At 38.0% G+C, this 15,886-nt stretch overlaps 1 protein-coding gene across 8 annotated transcripts in view; it reads left to right on the plus strand.

Annotated features, from left to right (window-relative positions):
- Window positions 1-15,886, plus strand: part of LOC106091359 (uncharacterized protein CG43867) — an 878,705-nt gene that overhangs the window by 701,247 nt on the left and 161,572 nt on the right. Inside the window, exon 1 of one of the 8 annotated variants that reach the window (XM_059367846.1) lies at window positions 6,530-6,613. The exons of the other annotated variants lie outside the window; for them this stretch is intronic. Within the exon in view, the coding sequence (XP_059223829.1) occupies window positions 6,593-6,613 (21 nt within the window). The 5' untranslated portion in view covers window positions 6,530-6,592. Of the gene's footprint in view, window positions 1-6,529; window positions 6,614-15,886 lie in introns of those variants that run through there. 8 annotated transcript variants of the gene reach the window in all.

Below are 15,886 nucleotides of genomic sequence, written 5' to 3' on the forward strand. Positions count from 1 at the left end.
TTTTAGCTTGCTTTAGAAAAAAAGTGTAAAAAATGTATATTTGATTAAAGTTCATTCTAAGTTTTATTAAAAATGCATTTACTTTCTTTTAAAAAATCCGCAATTACTTTTTGGGCAACCCAATACTTTGTGGGGTCTTAGATGCATATTTCGAAGTGTTACAAACAGAATGACGAAATTAGTACAGCCCCATCCTATGGTGGAGGGTATAAAAAGTAACCTCGGAAAAGAAAATCTAAGTTAGGAAATTCGTGGTACTTACAACATCCTTAATTGTTTTGCATACCACTCTCTTAAGTTGGTTCATGTCTGGTATTGTGTCCCCACCTAAGTACCGGTGTCTGTTAGCTTTGAAAGCCGGGCATTGTCATAGGAAATGGTCCAACGTCTCATCATCTTCCCCACATGCCTATCACATGCCGCAACGATTTTACATAAGTGGACTCGTAGTCCTATGTGTCCCGTTATGATACCAATAGCTATACCGTCCTACCGACCGTTTCGCGGTTCCACAGAGTTGCATAGGCATTCGTCGTCCACGCCCTTAACTTGGACTGCGTCGACCTGAAAGGTTTCAGGTTAACCAAGTTTTTTGATAGCAGTCCCGCAGTCCCATTTCCTTCACCGCCAATCTGTCCTTTCTTTCTCCCTTACTCCGTTATGGCCCGGCATCAAAACGATGCGGATTATGCCATCCTCGAAGAAGGCGTTAATCTTCTTCCTACACTGCAAGACTGTTTGTGACCTCACCGTCCTGGTTGTTATTGACCTTATGGCAATTTTATTGTCCCCGAAGATGTTCACACTTGACGTCCTTGCGTTAGCACCACACTACCTCACGCATTCTGTGATCGCCTGGATCCCCGCCTGCAGGATCGTATTATAGTCAGGTTTCTCAATGTAGACCCCCAGGCCCACTCTGTCCTCTAACTTTGATCCATCCGTGTAACATGATCTTCCAGATGGCAATGCTAGGGTTCTGTCAATCCAAGACTGTGCCGCTGGCAGCAGTGCCTTGCACTCGACCTAAAGGTTCACCTCAGGTATTCGATTGGAAACCTCTTCTCTTCCTTCCAGGTTTCCTATCGTCGCTTCGATTATACAGCGATGGTATGAGCTGCTCCCATTCTCAATCCACTTTCCCATCGCCTTAGGTCCCATAGCCCCTGTGGCTGCCTCACATTTAATCTGTATGTCAATGGGTCCAGTGCCCTAGTGGGCGTGGTTCTCATCGCTCCGCCTATACCAAGACAACATGTTCTCTGAACCTGTTGTATGGTCCTTATGTTACACTTTTTCTCCATAGCAGTCCACCAAACTACTGAGGCGTAAGTTGTAAATTTCTTAGAAATTCTGTATTTGGAGAAAATTTCATAGAAATTTTGTCTTTTTTAAAGTTTTGTCCTTATAGAAATTTTTTTAGAAATTTCGTCTTTAGAGAAAATTTTTTTAGAAATTTTGTCTATAAAGAAAATTTCTTAGAAATTTCGTCTTTAGAGAAAATTTCTTAGAAATTTTGTCTCTAGAGAAAATTTCTTAGAAATTTGGTCTTTAGAGAAAATTTCTTAAAAATTTTGTCTTTAGAGAAAATTTCTTAGAAATTTTGTCTTTAGAGAATGTTTCTTAGAAATTTCGTCCTTAGAGAAAATTTCTTAGAAATTTTTTCTTAGAAATGTTGTCTAAGGCCCAATTAACTCGAAGATTTTTAACTCTCACACAGTGGGCTCAAAAGTATCTTATACGAGAGAGTTGTCTCATACCATTTGTCTCGTTTGTGGGCGGGTATGCGGCGCCTCCATTCATGGCATGCGTTCTTCTGATCAACTTGTAGCGTCTGATCTTGAATAGTTTAGCAAGCAAACCATCAGTTGCTACTGCCATGTTGTTTTTCATCCGAGTCTACTCAAACCCATGAAACGTATTGTGAATATCATGATAAAGAGTAGGATATCCAGCGAACTGCTCAAATACCAACAGCATGTGTTCGTCAAGGTTAGAACGGTGAAGACTCTCCGAGGGTGTGCATTAAAATTAAAGAATCCTTCAATGCTAAGACGTACACATCGGTGGAATGCATTGACATCGAGGGTGCTTTTAACAAAGTGCGGACCTATATACTGGTCCAATCTTTAGACCAGTACCAGGTGGATCATGTGCTTAAAGACTGGATTAGCCATATGCTAAGGAACAAAAATGGAAATTTGCTCGTGAACATTCCGTTCAGGAACAGGGACAAACTTTCACCATGCCATGCAGGAGGGACGAAAGATTGTTGGAGATGACATTCGTCTGGGCTACACCCAGGGGTCTCAATGTTAGGCCAGAGAAGGCTGGAATCTGCCTATTCACGAGGAAGACGAAGTTGGGCCATTTGACACACCACGTTTCCTCAATAAAACGATTTTGATATCTTACAAGCTCAAATACTTGATCTTGGAATGATCTTGGACGGGAAACTGAACTGAAAGTACACGTCCGTAGTTTCGAAATGGGGGCTGAATCGGAGGATAGTCTACTGACTCATCATTAATGAGTTTAGATCAATATTTACTTACGCCTCAGGAATTTGGTGAACTGCGATGGAGAAAATGTGCAACGCAAGGATAATACAACAGGTTCAGGGACTTAAGGCGGTGGTAGAATGTACAAAAAATAGGATGTATAATCTTAGCGACGATTGGAACTTGGAAGGAATGGAAGAGGTTACGCATTGGATGCCTGAGACAACACTTGAGGTCGAATGCGAGTCACTGCCGTCAGCGGCACAATCTTGGATTGACGGAACTCTGGTATTACCATCATGCTACACAGGTGTATCAAAACTAGAGGACAGAGTGGGCCTGGGGTCTACATTGAGAACTCAGGGACTGAAATCTTTTTTCGACTGCCTGATTATAATATAGCTCTGCAGGCGGAGAACCGGGCGATGACGGAATGCGTGAGGTGGCTTGGTGTTAACGCAATGACGTCGAGGGTGAACACCTTTGCGGACAGAAAAATTACCATGAGGCAATAACAACCAGGACGGTAAGGTCACGAAAAGTCTTGGAGTGTAAGAAGGAAATAAACGCTTTGTCTAAGGATGGCACGTTTCGCATTATTTGGGTGCCGGGCCATAGAGGAGTAAGGGGGAATAAAAGAGCAGGCGATTTAGCAGTGAAGGTCAGAGATTGCCGTAATTTAACTTGGTTAACCCCTATCGATAGCACACATCTTAAGTTGAAACCAACAAAATGGACCAATCGCATAGTGCTTATACTCTCTATGCCTTTAGCCTCAGGTCTTTGAATGCATAGGATACAACTCCCTTAGATTTCGAGTAGAATACAACTCCCTCCTTCGATACTTCACCAGCTGCTATTGCCAAAGTACACTCTGAATACCACCTTTTCCGCTAAAGCATACTTTGAGCCTCATCTTAAAGTCTTCCCCTTCCCTTTTTTATCGGCGTAGGGTGAATTTCCGTTTCCAACAATCCGCCAGTCTTTTGCGATGTGGACCAAAGTTCCCAAATAAGTTTTGAGCAATAACTTGAAAGGCGTCTCCTAAGTCCCCAATCCCTACATTTCTGAACAGATTTAGTCTTACTTTATTGAATCTGTAAAACACAACAACCTTAGATTTAGCGGCAGCCGTATTTTAGCTGTCTAGAAGATTCCTCTGTAGTTGTCTCCACAGTTACTGCTGTCGAAGTACCCTCTGAGTACCCTTCTTTGGCTTTAGCGCATGCCTTGACCCTAATCCAACTTAATGACCCATTCACACAGGGCTTGTTAGGTGCCGTGTCGAAGACTTCCCCTCCTCTTTTGATCGAGTCCGAGGTAGTAAGACTTTCCCGTTTTCATGAATCCTCCAGACTTTATCGATGTAGACAAAAGTTTCTGAGTCAAATTTTCAGCAACAACTGCTGCAGCGTATCCTGAGTCTCCAATTCCACGGCTTCATAACACTTTAAGCCTCACCTTTTTGAATCTGAAAGACACAACCTTCAGACTTGTTGATATTTTCAAGGTAGCCGCTGTTTACATCGAACAATAAAAGCGCCTTTTATGGGTCCAAAACCATAAATCGAGAGATCGGTCAATATCGCAGCTATATCCACATCTGAACTGTTCTGGGTCAAATTGCAGAATGATGTGGAAGAGCCGAAGACAACTCACTTCCCCAAATTTAGGAGAGATCGAACAATAAAAGCGCCTTTTATGGGTCCAAAACCATAAATCAAGAGATCGGTCTATATGGCCTATATACACATCTGAACTGTTCTGGGTCAAGTTGCAAAATGATGTCGAATAGCCGAAGACAACTCACTTCCCCAAATTTAGAAGAAATCGGACAATAAATGCGCCCTTTATGGCCCCAAAATCTTAATTCGAGAAATCGGTCTATATGGTAGCTATATCCAAATCTAAACCGATCGTGGCCAAATTGCATAAAAGATGTCGAGGGGCCTAACACAACTCACTGCCCCAGATTTCGGCGAAATCGGACAATAAATGCGCCTTTTATGGGTCTAAGACCTTAAATCAGCGGAGCGGTCTATGTGGGGGGTAAATCCAAATCTGAACTGATGTGGGCCAAATTGAAGAGGGATGCCGAACTCCCTAACACAACTTACTGTCCCAAATTTCGGCGACATGGAACAATAAAAGCGCCTTTTATGGGTCCAAACCCATAAATCAAGAGATCGGTCTATATGGCAGCTATATCCAAATCTGGACCGATCTGAGCCAATTTGAAGAAGGATGTCGAAGGGCCTCACACAACTCACTGTCGCAAATTTTGACAAAATCGGACAATAAATGTGCCTTTTATGGGCCAAAGACCTTAAATCGGCGGATCGGTCTATATGGCACCTATATCCAAATCTGGACCGATCGGGGCCAACTTGAAGAATGATATCGAAGGCCCTAACACAACTCACTGTCCCAAATTTTAGCGAAATCGGATAATAATTGTGGCTTTTATTGGCGTAAGACCTTAGATCGGCGGATCGATCTATGTGGGGGCTATATCAAGATATAGTCCGATATAGACCATCTTCGAACCTAACTTGCTTATGGACAAAAAAAGAATCTGTGCAAAGTTCCAGCTCAATATCTGAATTTTTAAAGACTGTTGCGTTATTTCATCAGACAGACGGACGGACGGACATGACTGGATCGTCCTAGATTTTTACGACGATCAAGAATATATATACTTTATAGGGTCGGAAATGATACCCGAAATATACCCGAATATAATAATCCCATCGCTAGCCAAGTTATGAAGACCTTATTACAAAAAAAAAAATATTTATTGTATATAAATTTTTCTTCGTTCGTATATCGCACAACAATGAACCTTGCCATTTGTAGCGTGCTGACAGGATGTGTTATGGATGTTAAGACATTTTGTTCAATTTACGTTGATAGGCCGATTGAAGGAAGAGGGGTGACAGAAAGGAAATAAAGTTTGACATTACATTCAACACAATGTACTGGGGGTATATACTAAAGCACTAACAACACACACACACAGGCAGGGAAAATAAAACCAAAGCAGAAAAAGAAAGAGAGAGAGAGAGAGGGAACAAATGCAAGAGAGCACACACAAGCTAACTGCTCTCCCCTATGATATGAAAGTGTTCATTTAGAACAGCCAAGAAAAAAGTGAGGGAAAGCTAAAAAGAAGAAGAAGCTGCTGACAGCTGTTTTTGACATTTCAATGAAGAGAAGGAACATAATTTAAAAGAAAAGAATATAAAAGGAAAGAAGAATATTTAAATAAAGTAAGATTTTTGTTTTTATTTTAATAGATTTGTTTTTTTTTTTTTTGAGATACTGTTTTCTTTAGTTTTGTGTTATTTTTTTCAATTTCATTTTTTTTTCTTCTTCTTTCAACTTGTTTGACTTGTTTGGCGCATGTCCCTTGGCCACACATTTTTGACAGCCTTGCCAGCTTGAATTTTTGGTTTAACAGCAACCTAATGAATAGAAATTCTTCTTGACACCATTTACGCGAAAAACCAGTACAGACGTCAATGAAACAACAAAAAAAGGCAAAATCGTAAATTACTATTCTCTACTTTATCGCAGAATTAAAATCTCCCTCATAACAAAATCACAAAATGTATGGCCTACAAGTGAAAAGCCATTTGGCCTTAAGGATTTGCTAAAAAACGGCTATGGCCTTAAGGAAAGTCACCATGAAAAATTCTAAGGAAAAATGTGAACCTTGACAAACAAAAAAAAATCGAAAAACCTCAATTTTCCTAGATCCCTTACAGTGTAACTATCCAAAAAATAGAAATGCATATGTAGTTGTGTACATACATAGATATAAAGGAAAGCATGCCAGCATGTGAGTGTGTGTAAGAAAGTGTTTTCCTTTACACTTTACGCTGTTCGTCGTCCAGTGAGTGCGAGTGTGTGTGTGTGCGTAGAAGAAATTCCTTCGATGATATTTAAAATATTTTTGTTTTGAATTAATTTCGTTGGTCTACCTAAAAATCCAAAAAAAATATATAATAAATAAAATTGTGTTCATAACCCAAACAACAGCCACAATTCTGTCCAGTCATCCCAGAAAGAAAGTTAAAAAAGGCTTATGAATGGATAACTATAGGAAAAAGGTGGGTATTTCTATTCATATTTTAAATTTTTCAATTTCCTGTTCATATTTTAAAGCATACTTTTGGGCTGAGTGCTTAAAAACTTCCTTGTTAATTTGTGTTTATATTTGCCTTACTCACATTCCTTTCGCTTTTTTTTTCTTAATCCCATATCATCCCCTTATTCCCTGGAATATAAAGGGGGCAGAGAGAGAGAAAACAACAAAATAGCCAATCGATCAATAATTTTATTTGTGTGCTAAAGTTGAATGACACCGCAGTGAACTGAGTATAATTTGTCATGGAATTACATTGGCTGGCCAGCAATAAAACCAAGAAGAAAACACAAACGTGACAAAAAGTCTAAAAGAAGACAGACAACCACTAAAGGAAGGCAAGAAAAGTGAGATTGCTATTTCCCTTTGATATGAAAAAGGGAAGGGTGGGAAAGTTTGTGCATATAAAAAAAAACATAAACTATGGTGATTTCAAGAAATAAAATCTTTTAACGAGAAATTAAAAGAATCGTATTAAGGGTCCACGCCACGGAAGCCCTATTGAGACCAACAAAAATTTTAAGCACTTAACCACCATTTAAAAGCTATTAAAATTTAGTTGTGGTCATAAACACAGAATTTACAAAACAAATGAATTTTTTTAAAATCTTAAGGTTTTTTTTTTAAGAAACTTTCCTTATGGGCTTTTATGGGGACATCTAAATTTGTGATAAATGGTTGCCATCTTTGGCGGTGTGTTAAAGGCCCGCTTTATTAGGTTCAGCCAAATTCTGTATGTCTTCATTAGAAACCAACTGTGAAAATAACCCTGTGTCAGGTTTAAAATCCCAAGAAGTTTCCATAAAACTACTAATATGGGGTTGTAGGTGTACACTAGAGTGTCCCAAAAAAAAAGGATTTTTATAACCACCACCATATGATAGTCATTCTTGTTCGTCGCAAAATTTTAAGACGATTTAAAAATGTCCGTGTGCCAGTCCGTCCGTCTGTCTGTAAATATTGAAATATTGCACGGAATTTTGATACAGATCCGTATTTTCTTTACACGTAGGTTAAGTTCTTGAACTGACCAAATCGGACCATATATGGATATAGCTGTCATATAGACCGATCTGCCGTTTTAGGGTCTATATATATTGGGTTGCCCTAAAAGTAATTGCGGATTTTTCATATAGTCGGCGTTGACAAATTCTTTCACAGCTTGTGACTCTGTAATTGCATTCTTTCTTCTGTCAGTTATCAGCTGTTACTTTTAGCTTGCTTTAGAAAAAAGTGTAAAAAAAGTATATTTGATTAAAGTTCATTCTAAGTTTTATTAAAAATGCATTTACTTTCTTTAAAAAAAAGAAAATTTTATTTTAGGAATTCCGTGCTACTTACAAAATCCTGAATTGTTTTCAATACCACTCCCCTAAGTTGGTTCATGTCTGATTGTTGTGTCTCCACCTAAGTACCGGTATCTGTTGAACGCGAAAGCCGGGCAATGCCAAAGGAAATGCTCCAAAGTCTTATTACCTTCCCCCCATGCTATCACTTGCCGCACCGATTGCACATAAGTGAGCTCGTAGTCCTATGTGTCCCGTTATGATATCAATAGCTATACTGACCTCCTCCTTGCTTCCTTTCAGTAATAGCCTCGTCTTTTCAGGATCTGGACCCCCCCATAGGATTTTCGCCGTCCTACCGACCGTTTCGTTGTTCCACAATGTTGCATGCGCATTCGTCGCCGAACTTCCTTAACTCGGTCTGCGTTTCTGTTCCAACTTTGTGTACCTCCGCAGGACACTGTCTGGACTCTCTATTGCGGGATGGCTGGCTTGGTTTACCCAGAGTACTTGAAAACGGGGAGTTCTTTTTCTTTTTCAGTATTTTAGCAGTGCTATGCTCTTCGGGAGATCTGATTCTTTTTCCAGCTTCCGTAGAAGTGCTTGGAATGTCAATTCTATCCCTTACAGCATCCTGCACTTTCACCCGATTACGCTGCCGGTACATGTTCCTCTGTCTCCTTTGTCGTGTACCGGATCGCTTTCTCGATCTGTTTGTGTGCTTAGCAAAGCTATCGCTCACTTCTGCTGTCATCCCGATGCCCTCATCTCTCGATTCGGCTGCGATGACTGTTGCATTGACACAGTCACTGTCTGAATCCGAGTCAGAAATACCACCTTTACTTAAAGGCTGGGGACGAACTGTGCATCCCTCTGGTTCAACCGTCTCTTCCTCATTAATTAGTCTGACGACTAGTTGTGCGCTTGAAGCATTACTCGAGACTACAAGTGCCAAGGCACACACACCAATAGGAGGGGAGGACAACACGCTACGGTCTGACGCCACCACCACAGATGTTGAGTCTTTGGAGTCCATTTCTAGCCTACTCCAAAAGGCTTTAAAATTGTTTCGTAATAGGTAGTACCTATTCCGAGATACGGATATATTCTGTTTTTTTCTTTGAAGAGCGAAATAAAAACACGTCCGCTTCACTCAACGGCTACAATACTACTAGTCAGTCTGCTCAGATTGCTGAAAGTAAGAATAGTGAGTTCTATTAAGCCTCCTGACATCCGACCAAAATATAGCCCAAATCAGACAATTCTAAGTTGCAGCAGTCGTATAGACCGATCTTCTGATTAAGGGTCTCGATCTCATAAAAAGCGGATTTATTGTCCGATTTCGCTGAAACTCGGACTTGTATAAGAAAACCTATGTTGAAATCTGGTCAGATTTTAATTTAGCATACCAATTGAAGTATCGAATATAAACTTGCACGATTTTCTTACGAAAGGGTGTAAATTTTGTCTACTACAGCCTTAAAGGGCCATATCGGATTGAAGATATGGGAGGTATATCGAAATCTGGACCGATTTTGATGAAAATTTGTTCACAAACTGGAAAGGCAAATTAAATACCTCACGCTAAATTTTGAAAAGATAGGGCTAAAATTTTTACAGCTTTAAAAAGCCTATGTGGATGGGTCATCCGGTTGTTTGGGCTCAAGGTGTGCGCTAACGGTCAAAGTACCTTTCGAGTTCCGTCCTTCGCACACCTTGAACCCAAAACAACCGGATAACCCATCCATTCAGGGCTTCTCGGGTCCCGTTTCGATGCCTTGCCCTCTTGTTCTGACAAGTGTCCAGTGTCCTGAGGAAGAGTGGCTTCAATGCTCAACTGCTTCTGGAAGCGTTAGGAAACTCATCATGACAAGATCGAATGAATCTTGTGAGGAGGAACTTCTGATCAATCGGAGCACGAACGCCCTGAATGACTCACTGACTCGCCAAACCAAGGGGCATACTGCGAGCACCATGGTCGATCCTAGAACTGGTTCGTTCCAAGGAAAGGTTGCACAAAACTCTTCAATAGGCCGAATGTCACAAGGGTACCCTAGGACTTAAATATATATAAGTCTAAGTAAAGAAAATACAACATTGAATAAATCCGGGTTGAATTCTGCAGCTCCCTTAAGGATACTTCTGAGGCCTCTAGGCTAAGAAAGATTCTAGCCTCCAAGCCTATTGCGGTAGAATACATTTAGAAGTTAGAGAATGTTAGGACAATGTCTTGTGAGGAAACACTGGAACTACTCTAGGATACACATTTTCTGGGAAACTCTTCAAGGGATAACCCCGGAAGAGGTTGACATTGAAATGCATTCGCCAGGTTGTTTGAGAAAATTGTGTCGGAGTTAAAAATGCTTTGGGCGTTCAAAAGTTTCGAGTCCTTTAAATCGCCAGTACCTGATAATGTATCACCGGTGATGTACAAGTTGTTAACAACAGTTTTTTTGTGTGGTTAGAGGAGATGTACTCTGCTCATATCAACATGTCATATATAACTCTTGAATGCAGTCATACAAAGGTGATTTTTATTCCAAAATCATATCTAGTGAGGAAAATCTGGATACGCATTTTCATGGGATAACGTAGCCCCGGAAGAGGTTGTCATTGACATGCATTCGCCAGGTTGTTTCAGGAAATTGTGTCGGAGTTAAAAATGCTTTGGGCGATAAAAAGTTTCAACTGCTTTAAATCGCCAGTACCTGATAATGTATCACCGGTGATGTATAAGCTGTCAACTACAGTTTTTATACCTGGTTAAAGGAGATGTACTCTGCTTATATCAGCATGCCATATTTAACTGTTTAATGCAGGCATACGAAGGTGATATTCATTCCAAAAGCATGAAAACCGTATCGTACCAAAGTGCGGTGGTAGTCTATTATCCTTCATGATAAACTGAAGAAAGCTTGATAACCACATATGGCCTTCCATGCCTGGATATATGTTAACCCAGCTCGTTTAACAATATTAGAGTAATACTCAGATCATTTATAATACCCTCACTGATAATTTTATTTACAATTTTGCCTAGGGAGCGTCTTTTATGATTTGGAAGTCATAGCCTCCTAAATTTCTACTTGGGATTCACGTTTTTATGTTCCCTCTTAACACAAAATGTAACCATTTCCAAGCAATATCATACTTAAACATGACTTTTCAAAGACATTTTATTTACAACTCCCATGATTTGATAATATGTAACATGGGTTTTTAATTTTTAATCTAAATACATAAAAAAGAACAAATTTTCTCTGGTAAAAAGAATATATAACAAACTTTTCTTTTTCAACATTTACATTTTTATACACATTAATTAAAACTTTCCATTGGAAAATAAGAAAATGCTTAAAAAATGTGGCATGGCTTTTCATCCAACCCAAAAACAAAACCATAACAAAATTCCCAGCAATAAAAGCTTGTTTGGCTTTCATCATTCCAAGCATATTAAACAGAATTCACCGCTGCACTTATTCAATTTTATGTCACCAATAAAAAAACAAAAAGTTCATGCACTTTAATAATGTGCCACCACATCAGCCGTGGCTTCCTTTTCCTCAGGGGTGCCCACTCGGCATCACCTTCTATCCACAGAAGAAGATTCTTTAGAAAATTAAGTTATGCGCTAAGTTTTGTTTTCATCACAGGGCAGCACCCCAAGGAAAGAGAGCATCATTGTCACCTCTCGCTTCTTTAGGGTATACAAATAGGCATTGGGAATTTGTGCTTCCCTTTGTTGTTGTAGCTGTTTCCTTGTCTTCTGATTCCATCCAATGTGACCATAATTCATTTGCGTCTTGTCACTTTTATAGAAAGACAAAAATAGATTTAGGATTTAGTGTTGCTTCAGTGATGATGCACTTTGCATTTCTTTTCTGGCTCCTAATTTGAATACCCTTCATCCTAAAAGAGGGGTAAAAAAAGCTTATCGTTCCAATTGTAACACCAGTCGTTGATAGCAGCAAAGAGAAAAGTAAGCCTGGGGTAGAAGGAGAATTATTTTTACGCAAGACTCACTATTAAGAATGAAATGCAGTCTGGGTATACAGGTTGGAAATTGAAAAACCATGGTCCCCTCAAGATTCCCGGTAGATCTTATTAGTATAACAGTTTTTTTTTATATATTTCAGTTTATGAACATTTTTGCAGTTCACAAACTGTTGTACATTCTTATCCTGTTAACTTTTTGCCATATATTGGGTTGCCCAAAAAGTAATTGCGGATTTTTTAAAAGAAAGTAAATGCATTTTTAATAAAACTTAGAATGAACTTTAATCAAATATACTTTTTTTCTAAAGCAAGCTAAAAGTAACAACAGATAACAAACAGAAGAAAGAATGCAATTACAGAGTCACAAGCCGTTGAAAAATTTTTTCATGATTTGATATGAACTATATGAAAAATCCGCAATTACTTTTTAGGCAACAATACGTCATTCAAATTCCTATATAACAGTTATCAATGTATAACAGTTTGTAAAGTGCAATAGTTTTAGAAATAAAATATAACAATTTTTTTATAACAGTTTTTTATAGTGTAACAGTTTAGAAATAAAATATAACAATTTTTTTAGATTACGCAAATAATTAGTTTTTCCATACGGCACCATTTCGATTTGATTAAAAATTTAATTGCATTAGTATAACAGTTTAAATTTATTTAAAATTTATTTTGGTTGAATTAGATTAACTTTTCTTTGCCGAAATGTTATAACTCGATTAACTTTTAATTCCCCGAAAAAAATAGGTCATTCGAAGTGTATTTGAAAATTAATACCATTATTAAAACAAAAAAATTTTGTGAAGAGTATAACAGTTTTGTTAAGATGAAACATTTTATGAGTTATGAAATATACACCTCCAATTCTGCGGAAGCTGAAAAGAAGAGTCTTACCCTTCTTTCCTGTATCAGTTTTTGAGAATACAACAGTAATTTTTAGTATAACAGTTTACTTAGTTGTTGTTGTTTTTGTAGCAGTGTGTTGTACACTGAGTAGACAGCCCTGAAGAACTCAATAGGGTAAATCCGGTGCGTACAACCGGATGCCATTGAGTTTCCTTAGTACAGTATAACAGCTTAGTAACATAAATAAAACATTTTTCATAAGACTCCGAATGGATATAAAAAATGTTGTAGTTCCTTTTAGAAATATAACACTTAGTCCAACAATTAATAGGGTTAAAAGAAAAATAACTACTACATTGTTATATTTTGATCATCTTTTATTTTTAAGCTGAAAAATAGGTTTCTTAAATGTTTAAAATATTCAAACCAAATGAATTTTGCTGAGTATAACAGTTTTGTAGCGAATAATAATTTCAAGAATTATAGCAAGTACATAGTCTAATTCTGTAAAAAATCATAAATTATGTAAGACTTTAAGGAAGTTGATTATTTTTAACTCGACCTTATTTATTCAATATTGTTGTTTTTAATTTAAGCTGGAGGTCTTTCTGGTTTTTCTCTTTTCTTTATTGTTTACTAGCTGGACAGGGCCCGCTCCGCCGCGTCTTATTTCACTCTCTAACGGTCACGTCAGGAAATAAGTCCTGTTTGGGGGTGCTGGTACGGCCTTTCAGATATTTAACGCGAATGTGGATATTATATTGGTGATCTTCTCTCAAATACCTTTCATTATATTGTTAGGGTCGGTAAACATGTTCTGTATGGGGGTGTTTTTGGGGTTAAGGCGGATTCCCATATATCAGATTCGTCCTCTGGTCTCAAATACCTTTCCTTTGAGTCCCATGTTGTCATTATCGGTTTATATTCGATTTTGCTGGTGGCTTTGGAGATGCGGCGGCCCCCTAGATATCCCACCCTAAATAAGGATACAAAATTTCTGTTTTTGAGTTATTATAAATAAACTAAATTTCGCCTAAATCACCCCACCCATCTCCGAGATCTGGCGTTTTTGAAAAAAAGGGTAAGGGGAGGGTCCGCCCATTGAAGTTTGGATGTTAGATCTACTTTATTCTCTTGGATTTGGTGGTGGACTGGAGTAGCCAAATTCTTTGCCCCGAAAGTGGATATCAGATTCATACTCCACTCCCAAAAATCACATCGGAGCTACATATTGCTTTAGTCGGTATATGTGCGTGGTTTAGGGGGGAGTTTATGAGGTGACGCGTCCCTGAAACACTTGGCCATGAAACAGATACAGACTTGAGCCCCTATTTGCCATAATCCACAAATATTTGCCATAATCCCCCAAACATTTGGCCTCAAAAAGGAGTTTGGAGGCGGACCCTGAAGTAACATCAGCATCGTGCTAGAGCGCGATTTTGTTTAAGCACCAAATCGGTCCATGTTATATCACAACATGCGCCCTCTAGAGGCTTAAGAAGTCAAGATCCCAGATCTGTTTATATAGCAGCTATAGCAGATCCTTTGAAAGTTAGCGTGCTTTCGATAGACAGACGGACGGTCGAACGGACGGACAGACGGACGAACATGGCTAGATCGACATAAAATGTCATGACGATCAGGAATATATGTATAGGGTTGCCCAAAAAGTAATTGCGGATTTTTTAAAAGAAAGTAAATGCATTTTTAATAAAACTTAGAATGAACTTTAATCAAATATACTTTTTTTACACATTTTTTCTAAAGCAAGCTAAAAGTAACAGCTGATAACTGACAGAAGAAAGAATGCAATTACAGAGTCACAAGCTATGAAAAAATTTGTCAACGCCGACTATATGAAAAATCCGCAATTACTTTTTGGGCAACCCAATAGTTTATGGGGTCTCAGACGCATATTTCGAGGTGTTACAAACAGAATGACGAAATTAGTATACACCCATCCTATGGTGCAGGGTATAAAAAGAGGGGATTTTATAAAAGACTAAATGGTCAATGTGAGTCAGACTTCCACTTAATCTAACCTAGTATAACAGTAAAATAAGTATAACTGTAAAATGTAAATTTTTATAGTAAATTATGTTTGATTATGTTACAAATACTAAATTATGTTTGATTAAACTAAAGATTTTCAAACTGAAACGGGGTTTCCGTTAGAATATAACAGTTTTGAAAAATTTTAAAGTTTCCTAAAGTGTTAAATTTGTATGATTTATAGCGTTTTTATGAATTTGTTTGAACTAGGCTTAATATCTGACATAGATGCCATGAAGCCAATACACCGCCTTCACACAAGAAGTCTTAACTCCCAAACTTCTAAGTTACCTTGGGCCCTTATACAGTGCAGATTCTCACTTTTGCTTGTTGAAAGTCTTTCTCCTAATGAGATGTAGGGTATATAAAAAGTCTATGTGCTTTTATTTTATATATTTTTTTTTAGTTTGTGGTTCAACACTTGGCTGCTTTTAATGATATGCTCGTTTCTATAGAATCTGTTGGAGCATTTTCTTCTCTAAATATAGAAATGGAGCAATTATAAGTAAAACGACGAGAAATGAGAGACATGGCAAGGCAGACAAGGAATGGTGGCCTGAAAAGCAAGCCATTATGCTTGTTGAAATTCCAAAATTGCATTTTATGAAGTGCACATCATAAAAGAGTCATTCCCTTATTTCCCCCACGGTATTTTTTTGTTTTTATAACCAAACTAATGAAAAAAGGATTTAATTAAAAATCAGAAAAGGGCTTAAAGATAATTGCGAATGTAGAACAACAAAAAAGTTGAGAGAATTGAAAAAAATATTAAAAAATTCTCTGTTTAATAAAACCAACTGAAATGTGTGTGAGTGTGTTAGCTCTAATGAACAAAAACGGATGCACATTTCGTTTTAATTTTCCACAGAGCTTTAGGCACAATGATCGAAAACCTTCCCATATTGAAATTGACAGCTTCATTGAGATATAGGGTAATACAACATTGCGGTGAATGAACAAATAGAGATGAATAACTAAAAATTTAAGAAAAAAGTTGTTTTTAAGCATACCTACTTTTTTAACTTTCCAATTATTTATTTTCTCTATCA

Source organism: Stomoxys calcitrans, chromosome 4, assembly GCF_963082655.1.
Source record: "Stomoxys calcitrans chromosome 4, idStoCalc2.1, whole genome shotgun sequence".
NCBI classification, from domain to species: Eukaryota; Metazoa; Arthropoda; class Insecta; order Diptera; family Muscidae; genus Stomoxys; species Stomoxys calcitrans.